Source organism: Prionailurus bengalensis, chromosome D1, assembly GCF_016509475.1.
Source record: "Prionailurus bengalensis isolate Pbe53 chromosome D1, Fcat_Pben_1.1_paternal_pri, whole genome shotgun sequence".
Taxonomy (NCBI): domain Eukaryota; kingdom Metazoa; phylum Chordata; class Mammalia; order Carnivora; family Felidae; genus Prionailurus; species Prionailurus bengalensis.
In genome coordinates, this window is record NC_057346.1 from 34,059,457 (window position 1) to 34,080,097 (window position 20,641).

Sequence of the window (20,641 nt, forward strand, 5' to 3'; positions counted from 1 at the left end):
AGGAATTCTTAAGACTTTAAAAAAATGATTAATAGTGAATTTCTACCTGTAATTGGGAACTGGGTTGCCACGGGCTTCACAATTCAGTGCTACTTTCTTTTCATCAGAATCGGTCGGGAAAATTATATCATCTGGTTCTTGTACAAACACTGGCCCATAGTCCACACTTTCTGTAAGGGCCAAAAGGACACACTTTAAAATTTCTCAAAATATCAAGATTCTTTTTCCATTATTTTAGTATTTAAATTTTTTCTCTTTCCTTGTATTCAGAGGCATATTACCAAAAGAAAGTTATAACTAGCAAACTACATTATTTTAGTGAATTAGAGACCTAGTTATAACTAGCAAATTACATTATTTTAATGAATTAAAGACCTGACTAGAATTTCTTAGTTGACTAAGATTTCTTTTAAAATATGACATATATGATAAAAAACAAACATATCAAATATTGGTGCTGTACATTTTAAAATATGTATCTTTGTATTCATCTGAAGCAGAGCTAAAGAAAATAATACTAAATAAAAAGTTTTTTAAAACCCAAAACTTTGTAAACTCCTAGAATGTTAAACATGTATATATATAATACATAAAAAGTCATGAATTAATATTGTGTAACTACTTAGGTTCTACAGATATGAAAACATTTGTTGTCACGTATTGTCCATACATTCATTTCTTCAACCATTCAATCAAGCACTATTTACTCCTAATAATGCTGGGCTGTAAAGAATAAATTATGTAATACAAGTAAATATATTCTCATAAAATAAATGAGACATGCCCCCCAAAAAGTAAAATAACAATTAAAATATCAAAACTGGGGGCTTCTGGGAAGATGGCGGCGTAGGAGGATGCTGAGCTCACCGCGTCCTGATGATCAGTTAGATTCCACCCACACCTGCATAAATAACCCAGAAAATTGCCAGAAGACTAGCAGAAACGGAGTCTCCGGAGCCAAGCGCAGATGAGAGGCCCAAGGAACAGGGTAGGAAGGGTGGAGAGGCAGTGCGCACTGCACGGATTGGCGGGAGGGAGCCGGGGCAGAGGGGCAGCCCACCCGCCAAGCAGAGCCCCCAGGTCTGGCTTGCAAAAGAGGAGGGGCCAGACGGAGTGTGTTCTGACAGCAAGTGGTACTTAACATCTGGAAAGTTATAAGTTAACAGCTCTGCTCGGAGAACAGGAGGACTGGAGGACAACAGGAGGGAGAGTTGTTGAGCCTCGGACAACAGAGCTCAGCTTGGCTGGTGACAAAGGTGCTCGCCAGAGCCATCTCCCTCGCCCATCCCCTAGCCAAAATCCCAAAGGGAACTAGTTCCTGCCAGGGAACTTGCTTGCTCCGTGCAAACACCCAATGCTGTGTTTCTGCCGATCCATCCCTCCGGGGGATTTGACTCCCTCCGGGTGCCTGAAGCGGATTTCTGAAGGAAAAGCTAGCTGAGCCTGCCCCTCCCTCCCCCTTGCACCTTGCCTATCCACCCCAGCTAATACGCCAGATCCCCAGCACCACAAGCCTGGCAGTGTGTGAGTAGCCCAGAGGGGCCACCCCACCTCACAGTGAATCCCACCCCTAGGAGAGAGGAAGAGAAGGCACACACCAGTCTGACTGTGGCCCCAGTGGTGGGCTGGGGGCAGACATCAGGTCTGAGTGCGCCCCACCCACCAGCGCAAGTTATTAAAGACAGCACAGGGGAAGTGCCCTGCAGTCCCGCACCACTCCAGGGACTATCCAAAATGACCAAACGGAAGAATTTCCCTCAAAAAAAGTCCAGGAAATAACGACAGCTAATGAACTGATCAAAAACTATTTAAAACATATAACAGAAAGTGAATTTAGAATAATAGTCATAAAATTAATCGCTAGGCTTGAAAACAGTATAAAGGACAGCAGAGAATCTATTGCTACAGAGATCAAGGGACTAAGGAACAGCCAGGAGGAGCTAAAAAATGCTATAAACGAGCTGCAAAATGAAATGGAAACAACCACGGCTCAGATTGAAGAGGCAGAGGAGAGAATAGGTGAACTAGAAGATAAAGTTATGGAAAAAGAGGAAGCTGAGGAAAAGAGAAATAAAAAAAATCCAGGAGTATGAGGGGAAAATTAAAGAACTAAGTGATGCACTAAAGAGAAATAATCTACGCATAATTGGTATTCCAGAGGAGGAAGAGAGAGGGAAAGGTGCTGAAGGTGTACTTGAAGAAATCATAGCTGAGAACTTCCCTGATCTGGGTAAGGAAAAAGGCATTGAAATCCAAGAGGCACAGAGAACTCCCTTCAGATGTAACTTGAATTGATCTTCTGCATGACATATCTAGTGAAACCGGCAAAATACAAGGATAAAGAGAAAATTCTGAAACCAGCTAGGGATAAACATGCTCTAACATATAAAGGAAGACCTGTAAGACTCGTGACCAATCTCTCTACTGAAACTTGGCAGGCCAGAAAGGAATGGCAGAAGATCTTCAATGTGTTGAACAGAAAAAAATATGCAGCCGAGAATCCTTTGTCCAGCAAGTCTGTCATTTAGAATAGAAGGAGAGATAAATGTCTTCCCAAACAAACAAAAACTGAAAGAATTTGTCACCACTAAACCAGCCCTACAAGATATCTTAAGGGGAATCCTGTGAGACAAAGTACCAGAGACATCGCTACAAGCATGAAACCCATGGATATCACAATGACTCTAAACCCATATCTTTCTATAATAACACTGAATGTAAATGGACTAAATGCACCAACCAAAAGGGTAGGGTATCAGAATGGATAAAAAAAGAAGACCCATCTATTTGCTGTCTACAAGAGACTCATTTTAGACTTGAGGACACCTTCAGATTGAGAGGGGGGATGGAGAACTATTTGTCATGCCACTGGAAGTCAAAAGAAAGCTGGAGTAGCCATACTTATATCAGACAAACTAGACTTTAAATTAAAGTCTGTAACAAGAGATGAAGAAGGGCATTATATAATAATCACAGGGTCTATCCATTAGGAAGAGCTAACAATTATAAATGTCTATGCGCTGAATACAGGAGCCCCCAAATATATAAAACAATTACTCACAAACATAAGCAACATTATTGATAAGAATGTAGGATAATTCTGCTGGAGAAATGATGAGTAAATGTGCTGGGGTAGTGTTAGTCTTAGTAGCGTGTACTAGTGTAAGAACTCACAGAATTATATGCAAAGTTAGGAGCTTTGGCATCTTGAATTATGAATTAAAAAGAAGTAAAATTTTGTCCTTTATTTTTATTAATTGTGAATTTGATTCCATAGTGACCTGAGATCAAGGTTCTCAACTTTGCACAAGCATATTTTGGGATATTCTTTGTTGTGTGGAATATGCTGTGTATTGTGAAATATTTATAATCATCCCTGGTCCCTACCCACTAGATTCTAGCAGCACCCCTATACAATGTGTAATAATCAAAAAATATCTACAGATATTGTCAAATGTCCTCTTGGGTCAAAATTGTTCTCATTTAAAACCACTGCCTTTGAAAAATGAAGAGAGAATTAAGTCCCTGGATAGCTCAGTCAGTTAAGCCTCCAACATTGGCTCAGCTCATGATCTCACAGTTCTTGAGTTCCAGCCCTGTGAAGGGCTGTGTTGGAGCCTGGAGCCTGCTTCAGATCTGTGTCTCCCTCTCTGCCCCTCCCCTGCTCACACTGTCTTTCTCTCAAAAGTAAATAGACATTAAAAAATTAAAAAAGAAAGAAAACTGAATAAGGAAGATTTTAGAAAAGATGTATTTCTAATGTCTGTACTAAGCAGTTGGAAGTTCACATTCTTTGTGGAAAACCACAAGAAAATATCAGGAAAGAAATAACAAGAATCATGTCCCAGGAAACTCAAGCTTAAAAAAATTATTTCTGAAAAATATATACACCTCCATATTTAGAGTAAATTTGTTTGTTTTCTTTAAACATGTAGTCATTCTTTTTGGGCAAAGAAAAGCAAAAGTGTTCATGGCACTCTAAACATTCATCCAATAATAACTGAGCACTCACAATGGGCAGGCACTGACAAGTATTTTCTTTGAGTCCTAGATAACCTAGCTGAGGTTCTTTTTTTGAAGTTACAAACAATAAAATATGACATGAAAATAACTGAAATTTGTTTCTCTATACCAAATGACATTGCTATCACTTAAAACTTTTACTCAAAAAAATTTAATAAAAATAACTACAAAAAATTACTGTCAAAATATTCTATTGTTGCATTATAATATATTTATAAAAATTTGGAAAAGCCCATGAAACCTTGTCAAACTCTCAGTTACAGTTAATCTGTATGATGAAGTTATGAAAATATAATCCCTTCCAGTGTTTACATATTATAAATATGATCATTTAAGTCAACATTATAAATAATCATGATGCATAAAATTAACATTTAATAGGGACACCTCAGTGGCTCAGTCAGTTAAGCCTCTAACTCTTGATTTCGGCTCAGGTCATTATCTCACGGTTCATGAGTCAAGCTCCACATAGGACTCTGCACTGATAGTGTGGAGCCTGCTTGAGGTTCTCTCTCTCCCTTTCTTTCTGCCCCTCCCCTACTCATGTTCTCTCTCTCAAAATAAATAAAAACTTGTTTTTAAAAATTAACATTTAATAAATATATTTTATATTTTTATATATTTCAAAACTCTTTAACTTTTGAGTTAGACATACTTAGGTTCAAATTATAGTACTATCATTTTCTAGCCTTGAAACAACTACTTTTATCCTTGTTACTCCGTTTATTATTGTGGATGATGTCTCCTGATAATCTGAGGATTGATTGACATCAGCATTTATAAATACTTAATGTATCACAAGTACTCAATAAATTATAATTAATAATAACAACAACTAACATTTACTTTTAGTATAATTACTACACGCCAGGCATTATACTGAAGAATTTATATCTATTATATCATGAAACACTCACAACAACCATGTGACTAAAATTAATCCTCCCTTTTTATGGATGACAAAACGAGCTGAAATTAATGAACTAAATGTATGTAGTCAATATGTGGCAAACCTGGGATACAAATCCAGAATCTAGAATCCGATTACCACTACTCTTACTCTTACTATTATTATTTTGTTATAACATTTATAAAGCACTTTAATATATATTATTATTTAATTATCTGAGCTGAGAGAATTCGAAGATAAAAACTCTGAAGTTCTGAGAGGAAACTTCTGCAAAATTAGTGGCAAAGTAAACAGTTGATTTTAACTAAGGATCTGTGGCTCTAAATCTTATATTCTGAAAATTGTCAGGACAGGACAAGAGAAATAAATGTTGTCAGGCTGGGGAAAAGCAGAGGGGTAAGATTTGCTAAATTACACATTGAAAAAATAAAAGACTGGTCTGACAAACATATATTCTGTTGTGGCTGCTCATCTTCTGTCAGCTATCTCTTTGTTGTTCATTGTCACTTCCAAAAGCATTTTAGCAAGCAATTGGCTGCCCTCTTCTTTCTTTCTCTCTCTTATATTTCTCCTAGAAATAAAGTTCATCGTAAGGGGTTGAAGAACACATGTCTATGTAGAGCTTCCCAGTCCCCAGCAAAGGGTAATCGATGATTCTATCTCTAAAGAGATTCATTTTTAAGATTTCATACCAAGAATGTATGATTATAGGTAAACTCAGATTATTTGATTCATTCTCCTGAAGTAGTACACTAAATCTATTGGTGGAGACAATTAATTGCTGTAAGCAATGCCTTTACATTTTGCAGCTTTTAGCTTAACTTGTAGAGGTGAACTTCAAAACATATATGACAATCATCACAAAGTTCTTGATAACCTATACATCAAAATCTTTATTTAACAAAGTAGGAATCTTTGAGATAGTTGTGTAACAGACAGATGCCATCACACACAATCTAAATCTCATAGGAGTAATGTTCTCATAGGAGTAATAGGAGGGATTTTTTTCTTAACATCAACTTTTTAGTGAACAGACTACAGGATAGGTATAGTTGGATAAACTTATATTGCTAGTGGTTATTCTCTGTAAAATATCAGTTTCATACCTGCAGAAAGTCTTTCCTCAGAAGATAATTGTTTCACTTTAAAACTGATCTGTTAATTCTCTGCTACAAAGAAGGATGAAATTAACATGGCTTCTTTCACTTCCTGCTAGTTTACTCCCTAATTTTTCTTTCTTTCTTTCTTTCTTTCTTTCTTTCTTTCTTTCTTTCTTTCTTTTTTTTTTTTTTTTTTGCTTTATGGTTAAGAATATCTGTTTGTTGGGATGTGTGGGTGGCTCAGTTGGTTAAGCATCTAACTTGATTTTGGCTCAGGTCATAATCTCAGGGTTTGTGAGATCAAGCCAGGTGCTGTTAGTGCAGAGAATCCTTTCTCAAAATAAATAATAAATAAGCATTAAAAAATATATATCTGTTTGTTGTCTTCACAATTGAAAGACAACTTGGCTCACAAATTATGTGTTCATTATTTTTTTTTAATTTTTTTAACATTTATTCATTTTTGAAAGGCAGAGAGAGACAGAACGCAAATGAGGGAGAGGCAGAGAGAGAGGGAGACACAGGAACAGAAGCAGGCTCCAGGCTCTGAGCTATCAGCACAGAGCCAGACGCGGGGATCGAACTCACCGACCGCGAGATCATGACCTGAGCTGAAGTCAGCCACTTAACTGACTTAGCCACCCAGACACCCCTATGTGTTCATTATTAATTTCATTAATGACTGGAGATATTTTTCCACGTTCTGACCACATTTAACATTACCAAGGTAAAGTCAGAGTCCAGCCTGACTTTTCTCACTCCTAAACGACTGGATTTTCCACCTGGATGTCCATAGGTCTCTTTCCTCATTCTGATTTTTTAAGAATTTTTAGGAATATGTCTTGGTATTAATCATTTTGTATAACTGGTAGGTTCAAGACATTCTTTTTCAGGAAGATTTCTTCTTTGTTTGCTCAATTCTCCTCATACCAATTAGGGATATATTTTAAGTCTTTTTTATCATCTGTGCAACAACTTCTATATCCTTATTCATTTCTCATTTGTTAACTTTTTGAAATATTATAGCTATATTCCTATCTTTTCAGTTGCTTCCATATTACCACTAATGAGATTTTCAATTCTGTAATGGTTTTATTTTGCTTTCCATTTGTTTCCTGAGCTCTAAAACTTACTTCTTAACGTATTATATCATCATATTTAGTTTGATTTCACATTTTTGTTCTTTAAAATCTTTTCAGCCCTGTGATTGTCAGTCACTCTCTCTAGGGGAAGATACTTGTTCAAGGTTATGGGTGGGGCCCACATCTGATGAACTGGAATCTGGATTTAACCAGCTGCGAACAAGAAACTGAGGCTTACTAACAACCATATGAGTCAACTTTTAAGTAGATATTCCATGAGTCAAGCCTTCAAATGAGAATGCAACTACAATAACATCTTGATTAAAATCTCAGGAGGGACCTTTAAACAAAACTATCCAGCTAAGCCAATTCAAGATTCCAGACCCACAGTTTCTGTGAGGAAATGAAAGGGTCTTTTAAGTTGCTCAGTTTTGAGATATATTTTACATATAAATACTTAATTAATAAACTATTTTTTGTCTTCCTCTATTACTTATGATAAAATGAATTAAAGAAAAATAGTAACAATGAGAAATTTGAATTTTCCAGGAAAAATAAAGGATAAAAGTGTCATTTACAAATAATGGTACTTGTGAAAATAAAAATGCTTAATTTAGGGCCTCCTGGGTGGCTCAGTCAGTTGAACACCCACCTGACTCCTGATTTTAGCTCAGGTCATGATTCTAGGGTCACGAGATTGAGCGCCACTTTGGGCGCTGACAACACGGAGCCTGCTTGAATTCTCTCTCTCTCCCTCTATCCCTCTCCCCTACTCATGTTCTCTCTCTCTCTCTAAATATATATTTTCAAAATGCTTAATTTAAGTTTCATTGGAATGCTGTCCTATAGCCATACACTTAGAGAATTAGAATAATTCTCCATTCATTTTAAGCATTCTTTCTAAAAATTTCTGGGATATTTATCCAGTCTTAGCTTGATCACTTGTAGTAATACATAAAGTCTTCACAAATTACTGTTTTATTGTTGGAGTTATCTTAAAATAAAGTTCATATTGAAATAAAAAGGAAATTTGTGTCCCAGATGAAGACAGCTTTTTAGTCATCTCTGCTCTAGAATACATATAGTTTACTCAAGGTTTCCTATAATTGAATTGATTAGTACCTTAATAATTCCTTTCTTAGTTTACAGAAATTTCCTATAAGATTAGAATATGAAGGTTTCATTAAGGATATTTATGTTCTGCTGATAGAATAGTATGGATAATAAGAAATTAATTTAACCAAAATGTTTTTTTTTTAATTTTCCACTTAATCAAAAGAACTGGTTTTGAACCATACATAATCAAAAGAACTGGTTTCCTACATAATGAAAAGAACTGGTTTTGAACCATTTTAACCACAATTGATTAAAAAATGAAGAAGTATACTTTAAGAGCCCTTTTATACATCAGCTTCCATGAAACCTTTTTGCCATTATTAGTACAAAGTTATATTTCATAAGGTTTTGCTTATTCATATGAGGCAGGGACTACTTAATTGCTTACTAATCACATTTCCTTTTCCTAGGAACACTGGAAACTTTTTTAGCCTTTCTTATGATTGGATTGGAGCCATGTAATTTCCTTCTGGACCAAAAAGATGTATGTGAAATCCAGTACTAGTCACAAAAAGTCATGCACAATTCTCCATCCCCTCTTTATCAACTAGTTGAAGGTAAAATAGCAGTAGATGCCAGTGAGGACCTAATAGAGATCAAAGCTATTAGATGGGACAAATCTAATGATACCCAAACTCTCCACATGGAAAGGCATTCATTTAAAAACTAAATCAAATGTGATCTGAATGAGAAATAAATATGTATTGTGTTAAGAAGTTGTTATAACATTCAGAATTTACTTGATTAATATTACATTTATTTTATTTGTTTTAAGTTTATTTATTATCTTTGAGAGAGACTATGAGCAGAGGAGGGACAGAGAGAGACAGAGACACAGAATCTGAAGCTGTCAGTGCAGAGCCCTATGTGGGGCACAAACTCATGAATGGTGAGATCATGACCTGAGCTGAAGTGTCAGACGCTTAACCGACTGAGCCACCCAGGTGCTCCATAATTAATATTACATTTAAAGCAAAATAATTTTCAAGCTTTTAAAGAGGATATAGCTTGATTAGTAAGCCATGTTCACTGAAATACGTATAATCATTAGATTATAGGACCTGGCTTCTATTCCTCTTCCTTAGTTCAAACCTCTTGATTACTACCTAAAGTATAATCCCAGACCTAAGGCTTAAGACAGGAGCTATTCAACCACTCAACCTTAAATATAACTTTATCAGTTATAGTGCTCCAATTTTTATAACTGCTTTCTAATTAATCCTTCAGGTCTGGTACTTTTTCATATACCCAAATTCTGAAAATAGATTTTCATCCTATGTCTTTATTTATAAATCCTATTTTGTTAATCCTTCTAGAAAGTCTAAAGCTACTATGTAGTAGATATTTTTACTTAATGGATGCTGTTTCTTATTTTGTATTTTCACACAAGGTTGATTTACAGTATATTGTCATATGACCAAGAGTCTGACTCCATTTTTCTATCTTTGACCACTAAAGGCTTTCAAGCCCCATCAGTAAATTTTCCCCTTCTTCTTCATCTCAGGAAAAGCTGATAAGCCAGGCTAAATATCTGAAAAACATCCCTTCCTTGACTCAGGTGGGGAAATTTACACTCTACAAACCCTGACCCACATTGGAATTTTCACCAGTCCCCACTCCCCAGCCACAATAAAACCCAAAGCAACTCATTTTTGTTCCTTTGCTCAAGCCATTTTCAGACCAACCTATTATGTTCTTATCAGCAAGCCTCATGACATGAATAATAAATCTTTTCATGCCCTTCTGGCATATGTGTAGCATCATCAATCTGTACCTGAACCAATTTTGGGTTGTGGAGTTATTGATCTTACTCTCTGCAAGGAAACCACATAACAAGTTAGGGCTCAGTCATCTGCATAGAGAACAGAATTTTCTCTAAGGAAAACATTCCTCCTAAGGGATTTTCACCCATGGAAGCAATAGGTCTCCAAACCTTTAACTAAAATATAGAAGGTAGACATGTGAGAAAGGCACTGTTGAATTCCCCTGAGAGAGGTTTTTCTTAGCTTTATGTCAGGAAAACAAGATATGTTGTTGTTTGGTCACAATGACCCCAGCCATGGAGATAAGCCAGGTCTAAGTTTGGAGGCAATCATATAGCATGGCATAAATTACAGATGTTTAAATTACATTTGTAAATCATGAAATCATATAAATAAATATAAATATAAATATAAATATAAATATAAATTTCTTTTTCTCCTTTTCCCTTTTGTTATCTATAAGCCTTAGTGACAATCCCACCCACCACGGTCTCAGCAAGCCCCCAAAACAATATGGAATTGAGGGACATGTGCTTCATCTCCATGTTTAGGCAAGTAGCTCTCAAATTATTTTAATAACAAATATTTTATTATTCACCCTTTATAATTCTTAAATTAACGGATACCTTCATACATATATCTTTCTGATTAATGAAAGAACAAATCAAAGGGAAGTAATTTAACATAGAATAGTATTAATTTGCTATGTAAATTCTCAGGAACAATTATAATAAAAGATATAAGAAACTAATCAAAAGTTTGTTCATAAAATCCCCACAATTACAAACTGATCCAAGTATGGTATTGGTGGCTCAAATATTCTGAGTGGCATTATCATTAGGTGGTATGATTTTTGAAATGGTCAACAACTCCTGGAAAAACTCTTAACAAAATTAAATATAATCTTCATGTAATTTATATGATTTTGCATTGGCATGCCCATTATATTTCAAAAAGATTTTGTATGTAATATAATACAAAGTTGGGGTCTTGTCACAGAAAATTCTAAAGAGAATTTTAATAATTTCTCATGTGAATGCCTGGAAGGACATTTAAGATCCCTGTGCATTATAATTATAGGTTATTTAACATTCCTGGTCTCCACTCTCTAACTTGAAGTGATGTCATTGAATTACTGAGACAACCCAAACTACCTCACTTCTTCCTACATCTGGGAAGTAGTCACCTCTTCTTAGAATCATTAGACAGGAGAAAATAAACATGAAACCACGGATGCCTAAAATTAACATGGTATTGGCCGTAACCTTCCATGAGAGATGTCTGAGTAGGAAGATAAAGCTCTACCGTGAAATGAGGAGTCTGTTACCCATTTGCCTTCCTCCCAGTGGAGTTTCTTAAAGCACTGGCATGTTATTTGTTTATGGATACAATGGTTTCCCTTGTAGAGTCCTGTCCTAGGATCAAGCTGGTATTCCATTCTAACTCCTTGTGAAATTTCTGTCACTTATCGATAGGCCACCCACATACTAGCGTTTTTCCTGCCAAGATGGTTTAAGTGTCACTTCATCTGAAAGTCCTACAGCTAGTTTCCCTAGGGAAGCCATGCTTCTTGGTGTTGGGTCATTCTGTTTCCAGTTGTTTCCTGGATCATGACCAGACACTTAAACTTGTTTTTTATACTGTAATCCTCTCTTAAACAATTGTTCTATGTCTATTTTTTTTCAAAGATTAGGTCCAATGTCAGACCCCAACACTTTCTATCTGCTGATAGCTCTAATTTATGGCTTTGTCTAGTTTATTCATGTAATGTGGCGTAAGTATCTCAGTAATATCATCTAGAAGAAATATCAGCCTATAATGTCAAACACAATTACAAAAAAATGCACTTTTAATATCATAATATATTTTATATGATATTCCTCAGAAATTTTAAATTGTTTTTTTATTAGAAATTACACTTTATGATGACATTCGTAATTACAAATGTGAGAAAAAATTTTCACACCATGTGAACATCTAAAATGAATTCTTGAAAAAATATCCAAAACTTCCTTTAAGTTTCTTTTCAACTTAAAATTGTTTCTTTATAAAAGTTAAACAAGTGTAAACTGTCTTTATAAAACTTTCAAGGATTCCTAAGAATTGAAGAGCATTATTTATTAAAAAGCATTGTGATGAATGTTTCATGGGTAGTGACATTATGCTGTGCACATAATATAAATTGAGAGTCTAATAGATTTTTTTGTCATTTTCTAATGTAGCTATAAAAGGAAGGTCAGATGATTCAGAGATGCTATCACTTATGAGAATGTTCAAAGTGTACCAACTCCATACAACCTTCAGAAGATGCCAAACTACTATGCTACCATGTCAACAGAAGGAGGACATTGCTTTTGCCTCTTAAATTGTAATGCAGAATACAAAGTTTAGGTAAACAATATTCAGTCAAATGTTCTATCATGGTATATAAATTCACCCTTAATTCAGATTTAAGTTTCCTCAAGTAGATACCTCTTTATTCAACAATATTTGCTAAGCTCCTAGTAAGCTGGCACTACTCTAAGTGACGAAAGCAGATAAAGAATAGTATATGAGATGCTTTTTGCACAAATGACATACAGTTAAATTGGAGAGAATAGTATACTAATGTAAAACAATAATAGCAGCTCTAAAAATTAACAATAAAATAAAGAATAAAGTCACAAAGTTTCAATGAATGGTCATAAAATTCTAAGGCGTTTATTAGGATATATTTGTTTTTAAAGCAAGAGAAACTGGAGTGATCTGATTTTTTACATAGGAGTATATCACCCAAGTGAAATACCATTTCCCCTCCTAGAGGGAATTCTTATTTTTATAAAAATCATCTAAATTTTGTATTTGAACCTCCAAAACAATTTATCAGCAAAGGTTGTTTTGAAGAAACAACAGAAAATTGTTAACACAGAGATTGCTTTGAGTTATGATGCCATTGCACATGTGCCAAATCAAATATGGAAATAAGCCATGTGAACAATGAAATTCAGCCCAAGGTACTGAGGATATGAGGCAACAAATTTGGTAAGGTGTGGGAATCTTCCACATGTCAGCAGCTACTGGTTGAAACTCCAAAGGCTGGGTAGACTCAGAGTGTTATGTAAATTACAAGTTGTGTTTATCATTGAGGAAATGTAAAAAATGCATAATTATATGCTTAATCATAGTAAAAATATAATCTGCTTCAATTGATTGTAACTTTTCCATCTGATATAGCATTTGTAGTCTCTGAAGCTCAGGAATGGACTTCCCTAGTAAAAATCTGAGCTTTCGTGTCAGCATTACTCCTAATCCAGACCTGCCTCTGTTCAAGGAAGATAAAATATTTATTATTTATTTATTTATTTATTTATAAATGTTTGTTTATTTTTGACACCGATTTTAAGCTAACCATCTTGTCACAAATAAAAGAATGAAATGTTCTCTACACTTGTTTACTCCTACTAACACCACCACCACAACAAAAAGAAATGAAGTCAAAGACCAGTTTGTTGGCTATTCATTTATAAACGGAGAAGGTAACGTTAGCAGTAAACAATCCTTGTCCACATCACAAAATCCAAAATTAGTGCATATGCTGCAGGTGTTTGAGGTGCTGACTCATAAGGGCTTTCAATTAACCTATATTACCATGAGAATTTCCAATTTAAACCTTAGTCAACTTTTTAAATCAATTAAGTGACACATTCAAACAACTACTTTTAGAGTAATTATTAACATCTTCGTGTCTTTTAAAACTAGATAATGCCTCTTCTTGGGTGTAACATTTGCAGTGATAAAATTTGAAGTGATTACAATTATTACCCAAAATAATAATATCAAATTGAAAGCAAAATACTTTCTGAGGACTTCTCTGCTTGACTCCAGTGAGCAACATTCTCCCTTCAAAGTACTGCTCCATTTCTCTTTTTTGCTTCATGATTTTAGCTCAAATATTTTTCTTCATTAACTATCTCTACTTCCTGACTGAATCAAGTATTTAGTGACTGACTATTCTGTTTTTCTTGAAGTCTTCCTTCTTTTGCACTGGCTTTCTCCTGCTGCTGGAATTTGACTACTACATTGTGAGCTACCCTGTGGAAAGTTTCACTGAGAATGGCTTCTGGCCAACAGTCCATGAATAATTAAAGCCTTCAGTCCAACAATTATCAGGAGCTGAATCCTACCAACAACATATAAGTGAGCTTACAAGTGGACCCATACCCATTTGTGTGTAGGCATGAAATAGCAGTCCCAGTTTGTGAAAGACACAGGATCCATTTGAACCACATCAGTGAGTTCCTGATTCACAGAAACTGTGAGATAATAAACAATAACCTTTGTTCATTCTGTTAGTATCCTCACCATACTTCTACATTTTCTACAGAGGATTCTTCTTACAATATCATAATTTTAGGGTTGTCTTCCTAACATCCATCTATTTTAATTTTCTGTGTTATCTTGTGATCATCTCAACAGGTTGGTATTCTTTTCTAGGCAAGCTAATCCCTATAGCCCATCAAACTTTGTTTATCCAGATCCTGATTATGCATTCTCCTTCAGAATGGAAGTTAGATAGAAGCCAGAGTCTTTTGTAACCAAATGTTGGAAGTCATATTCCATTACTTTCTCCATAATCTATTCTGCAGTAATGGGCTACTAGCTTTGGCCCACTACTGAAGAGAAAGAATTACACTGTAAATATCAGGAGATGGGAATCATTGTGAGTCAGTTTAGATTTTACCTACCACATGCTTAATTATATTAGTTTCAGATTTTTTTATTTTAAGAAATAAAGTATCACACACTTGAGGTCATCTACCTTCCCAATTCTGGTATCATTTCTCTGCTCTCATTCTCCCTTCATCCTTAGAGGTAAGTGTTATAGTCAGCTTGATCCCTCAAGTTCATGTTTTTAAAATTGTACCGCATATATACCCATATATAATATCCATTGTTTTCATTTTTAAGTTCTTATATATATATATATATATATATATTATATGTAGTACTCTGTAACTTTGTTTTTCACTAAACATTGTATTTTGAGATATATCCATTTTGTTTGTCAAATTATATACATATATATAGTTTACTTATATATACTTATACACTATATTTATTTATATATATTTATTCACCTTAATCATTTTTTATTAATGAAAAATTACAATTTATGTATCCATTTCTTTTCTGATGAATATGGGTTGTCTCCAATGTTTTGTTATTAAACATATACTGCAATGAATATACTTTTATGTTTCTTTGTGTATGTGTGGGAGAGTTCTCCAGGTTTTATATACAAAAGTAGAATTTCTTTCCCAAATTTCTTTGCAAATGAGATTTTTACATTTTTCAGAAAAATCTTAGCTCTATCTTGGGGTACTCCTGGGCTTACCTCTGAGCAGGAGTGGTATGACTTTCTATTCAGGCTCTACTAGTTTTCTCATTTTTCACAAAAGCACGTCAACCCCGGCTTTATTCTCTATTAAGGATAAAGGCAATTACCTGACAAAAGCCATATGTCAGGGTCTTATCAGAGAGAACAAACTCAAAGTCACATCTAGCCAAGATCTATCAAATTCTAGGATGAGAAAACAATAGTTATGGAAGATTACTTGGAAAATACTCAGACTCTCCATTCTTTCTGATTCTCTAAATATGAATTAAACTACAGCAGCAAAGGACTTAAATTACATGGCACTAGTCCACAGCCTGGAGACTTGCTAATGAAAACATGGTCTACCAAGTAGCATCATCAACATCACATTGGAACTTTTTATAAATGCAGATTATCTGGCCTTACTCCTGGTCTACTGAGAGTATCTATTTTAACAAGGTTCCCAAGTGATTGTATGCATATTAAAGACAAGAAGTACAATTTTAGATAATTATTTCTCATTTTGTGGTTGATTTTTGGGCTAAGTATACCTTTATTAAATCTGATAAAAATTCTTATGTACACAATAAGAATAATGTTCAGATCACTGGCTACTACATCAAATAAGAAACTCTTAATGAGGACCCTCCAAAAAAATTTGTCTGGTCTTAGTGTCAGATATAGCGGTGCTTCTACTGAATGACTATTTCACTGTATTCTTTGGAACACTGGAAAATATGTAACTGGCCAGAGTTTATTTTTCCTTGACTGCTAATTACCCAAAATAGGGACTAGCCTATAGCAGGTATGTAGGCGCTTACAGTAGACACTTTGAATTAATGTCAAGCCTGGCTCTATTTTAGCTCCTATTTTTGTTGTTTCATCATTTTCATGTGTTTTAACCCATATTTACTACCTGTATTGTATTTATCATTGTGAGCTATATTAATTTACTCTTGGAACAAGAGAAAAAGGAGTAGAACACTAGTTGGTACCAAATTATACCAAAAACAAGAGACTCCTATAGTTCTGACTACTGAATAGATTCTACTTTGTTGTTGTCTCATGAAATAATGATGCCTCAGGAACACAAATCCAAAACATCTCTGCCTAATGACTGTGATATTGGAATTAATATAGTGGGAAGTTTTTTAAGACTTTATTATTTTAATTATTTTTTTTAGTAATCTCTACACCTAAAGTGTGTCTTAAACTCTTGACCCCAAGATCAATAGTCACATGTTCTTCTGACTGAACCAACCAGGCACCTTAACACTTATTTTTTTAAAAGCAATTTCAGATTTACAAAAATATTAAGACTAAGGTCCATAAAACCTTCACCCCTGCACATGCAGATCTTCCCCTATTAGTGACATCATTGCCAGAATGGTACCACTTCTTTTTTTTTAACCAAAGATAAACATAAATTGACATATCATGATCACTCAAAATCTATCATTTACATTAGGGTCCACTCTTGTATATTATGGGGGTTTAGACAAATGTTTAATGATTTATATACATCATTATGATAGTCTGAGTATTTTCATGGCCCTAAAAATTCTTTGTCTATGCCTACTCATCTCTTCTCCAAACACCATCACTGGCAACCACTAATCTTTTTGCTCACTCCATCTTTTTTTTTTTCTCAGAATGTTATATAGTTGGATCTTATAATATATGACTTTTCAGATTGGATTCTTTCACTTGGTAATACACATTTAAGGTTTCTCCATGTCTTCTCATGGCTTAATCACTCATTTCTTTTTAGTGCTGAGTAATATCCCATTGTCTGGATGTATCACACTTTATCCTTTCGCCTTCTGAAGGACATTTTGGTTGTGTCCAAGATTTGGCATTTGTGAATAAGTCTGCTCTAAATATCCATGTGCAAGTTTTTATGTAGACATAAATTTTCAATTCCTTTAGATAAATACCAAGAAGTGTAATTGTTAGATCTTATGGGAAGAATATGTTTAGTTTTGTAAGAAACCATCAAACTGTCTTCCAAGTGGCTGTATAATTTTGTATTCCCACCAGCAATTGATGAACATTCCTATTCCTCCACATTATCATGAGCATTTTGCATTTTCAATGTTCTTGATTGTGGCCATTCTAATAGGTATGTATGTGCTGGTATCTTATGCTTGTTTCAATTTTCATTTCCCTGATAACAAGTGATGTGGTCCATCTTTTCATATGATTATTTGCCATTTGTGTTATCTTCTTTGGCGAAGTGTCTGTTAAGGTCTTTGGCCCATTTTAAAAATTAGGTTGTTTGTTATCTTATGTTGAGTTTTAAGGGTTCTTTGTATATTTTTGTTAACAGTCATTTTTCAAATATGTCTTTTGCAAATATTTTCCCCCAGTCTGTGGCTTCTCTTCTAATTCTTTTGATACTGTCATTCACAGAGCATATTATGGGAATTTTAAAATTATACCAGAAATAAGTGACTTGAAAAATAAAACATGATCAAGGAGCTAACATTATACTTAAATAAAATTTAATGCCAACTCTATGAGATGATGCTCACATGGCAACAACTGGTATGAACAGTGTTTATACCAGTTTTCCTGGTATAAACATGTTTTCCTGTGCTTGGCACCACAACCTAACATGATATTTCTAGAATATTTCCAATAATTTAGTTCTTGCAAAATGTTTCTTTGCATGTTTAGCCCTTCATCAATCATAACTGAACTGTAGTCCAAAGTGTATTGGACTTAAAATCTGGATATACGTAAATGAAAATTGCCTACTTATGGGGTACCATGGTGGCTCAGTCAGTTGAGCATCTAACTTTGGCTCAGGTCATGATCTCACGGTTCATGGGTTTGAGCCCTGCATCAGGGCTGTGCTGACAGCTCAGAGCCTGGATCCTACTTTGGATTCTGTGTCTTCCTTTCTTTCTGCTCCTCCCCCGCTAACACTCTGTCTTTCTCTCTCAAATATAAACATTAATTTTTTTTAATGTCTACTTATTAGCAACTTGATCTTATCAAAGATACTTATCTGTTCTGATTTTCCACTTACATAGAAGAGTAATGATATCCACTTCAAATATTTATTGAGGGGATTATTGAGATAAGCCATACAAAACAGTCTGGCACAGAGCCTGCTAATACTTGGTTTTTAGTGTTTATCTCTGACTGCTAATTCCTTATATTGTTTTGTTGATATATTTAAAAACAATGGAGTTAGAGAATATCTAGCAAATCTTGTTCAAACATAATGTTAATAGCTACTCAGAAGTCCTTACTTTAACTGATGTATTAATGTTGGAAATTTGCATCATTTATTTTCCACTCAGAAATAATGCTAAATATACTCTTTCTCCAGGATCTGGCACCCATTCCTTTGAAATGTAATTATCAAGATAGAGAAGGATAAGAGATTCACTTTAATAAGCACCAATTAATAAACTCACACGGGGAAAGGAGAGCAGAATATGCCAAGTATGACATTTTGGCATATTGATTATTTTGAATTAAAGTTTAAGAAACAGCTGGGGCAAGAAGGACACTCCAGCCTTCCTTCATTGTCCTGAAGGCAGGAAACCAACCTGCCATGTAAAATGGTAGGAGAGTACAAGGCATCTTTACCACCAGAAATAGGTAATATAGGGCCAAGAAGACTATATAAACAAATTTTGTTACTTGTTCACTAATATATTACCTCAAGTCAAAACCTCTTTATCCTGCTAATTCCTCACAAATTTATTGATTCTTTGTCTAAAAGGTATAATAGCTGCCTGCTTTTAATTTTGAAATTAGTTTTTTTCCCTGTTAATATCTTTTATGTCAAATTAATTATTAGGTCAGCCAAAGACTGGAAAGAAAAATTTTTCCACACATACATTTTCTAATCACATTGGTTAAGCTCTCCATTAACATCCTCCACTTTTCCAGATCTTAAACACTCTGCCACTTTCTGTTTTAGGGGTATTGACTTTTCACCTCTCTCCCCTATTATAATAGTCTTGACCCCAATGACAATAGTCTTGAAAAAAGTGTTCCTTGCATGTTTAACTCCAAAAGGTACAGTTTTCTTTGATACTTACCATCTTGTTTGAAGGCATCTGAGGAATGATAAAGATTGATGGGGGAATAATAGTGTTGAGCTGTCCCTCGCCAGCTTGGTGAAGAAACACTCAGTGTTCCTAATGAAGGATTGTTATATCGCGGTCTAGTCTTTGAACCAAAGAGAGATGAAGATGAACTCTTTTTAATTCTTAGCAAAGCAGCATATGAAGTAGGGAAATTAGGAAGAGCTCCAGAATATTCTGTAAAAGAAAAACAATAGTAAAACGTGAATTATGAGGAGAGATTTATTTTTTTCCTGTGAATTTTTTTTTTCTAAAGACATTGTGAACAACTTCCTTTGGAGCTGCAGCCAAATGCAAACTACAGAGAGTGATAATAAAATAAAATAAAATGTTACTTTTATATTTTAAAGTATTTTCTGGAAATTTCTGCTAGTTACAGTTATTCTGCTAGTAAAGTCAGTTCTCTCACTTACTTGCCAAGAATCAGAGTATCTGGATCAATTACCTGATTTTCCCTACAAAGATGACCTCTTGGCATTGGACTCCAGCTGCCTCTTCTTCATTGTTCTTGTGTTCTTTGCCTTATTCATCATTTTTAAGGCATATCTAATCAACTGTGTTTGGAACTGCTATAAATACATCAACAACAGGAACATGCTGGAGATTGCTGCGTACCCTGCCTTCGAAGCACCTCCACAGTATGTTTTGCCAACCTATGAAATGGCAGTGAAGATGCCTGAGAAAGAGCCACTGCCTCCTTACATACCTGCCTGAAGAAGTTCTGCCTTTGTCAATAAACCCTATACCAGCTTTTTGTCTTGTTTATTTTACAGAATGCTGCAACACAGGGCTCTTCAAACTTGTTTGATATAAAATACACTTTCCTTTGTTTAAGCATTTATTTTCAAACACTAACAAGCTTTTTTTTGACATCTATCCAAAGTCGGGTTTTTTTTTTATCATTATGTCTATTACATTTTAATAGTGTTTTTGAAGACAATCTAGGTTAAGCAAGAGCAAAGTGCCATTGTTTGCCTTGAATGGGGGGAGGGATGGTTGTGTTCTCTACACATTTTGTTGTGTAACTTTGCACTTTCTTTTTTTTTTAAGATTTTTTTTTTCAACGTTTATTTATTTTTGGGACAGAGAGAGACAGAGCATGAACGGGGGAGGGGCAGAGAGAGAGGGAGACACAGAATCGGAAGCAGGCTCCAGGCTCCGAGCCATCAGCCCAGAGCCTGACGC

At 34.8% G+C, this 20,641-nt stretch overlaps 1 protein-coding gene across 1 annotated transcript in view; it reads right to left on the reverse strand.

Annotated features, from left to right (window-relative positions):
* The window catches only part of CNTN5 (contactin 5), a 1,382,461-nt gene that overhangs the window by 521,066 nt on the left and 840,754 nt on the right, over positions 1-20,641 (reverse strand). Inside the window, exons 4-5 of the mRNA XM_043579878.1 lie at positions 19,412-19,633; positions 47-170 (exon numbers count right to left, since the gene is read on the reverse strand). Of these exons, the coding sequence (XP_043435813.1) occupies positions 47-170; positions 19,412-19,633 (346 nt within the window). The remainder of the gene's footprint in view (positions 1-46; positions 171-19,411; positions 19,634-20,641) is intronic.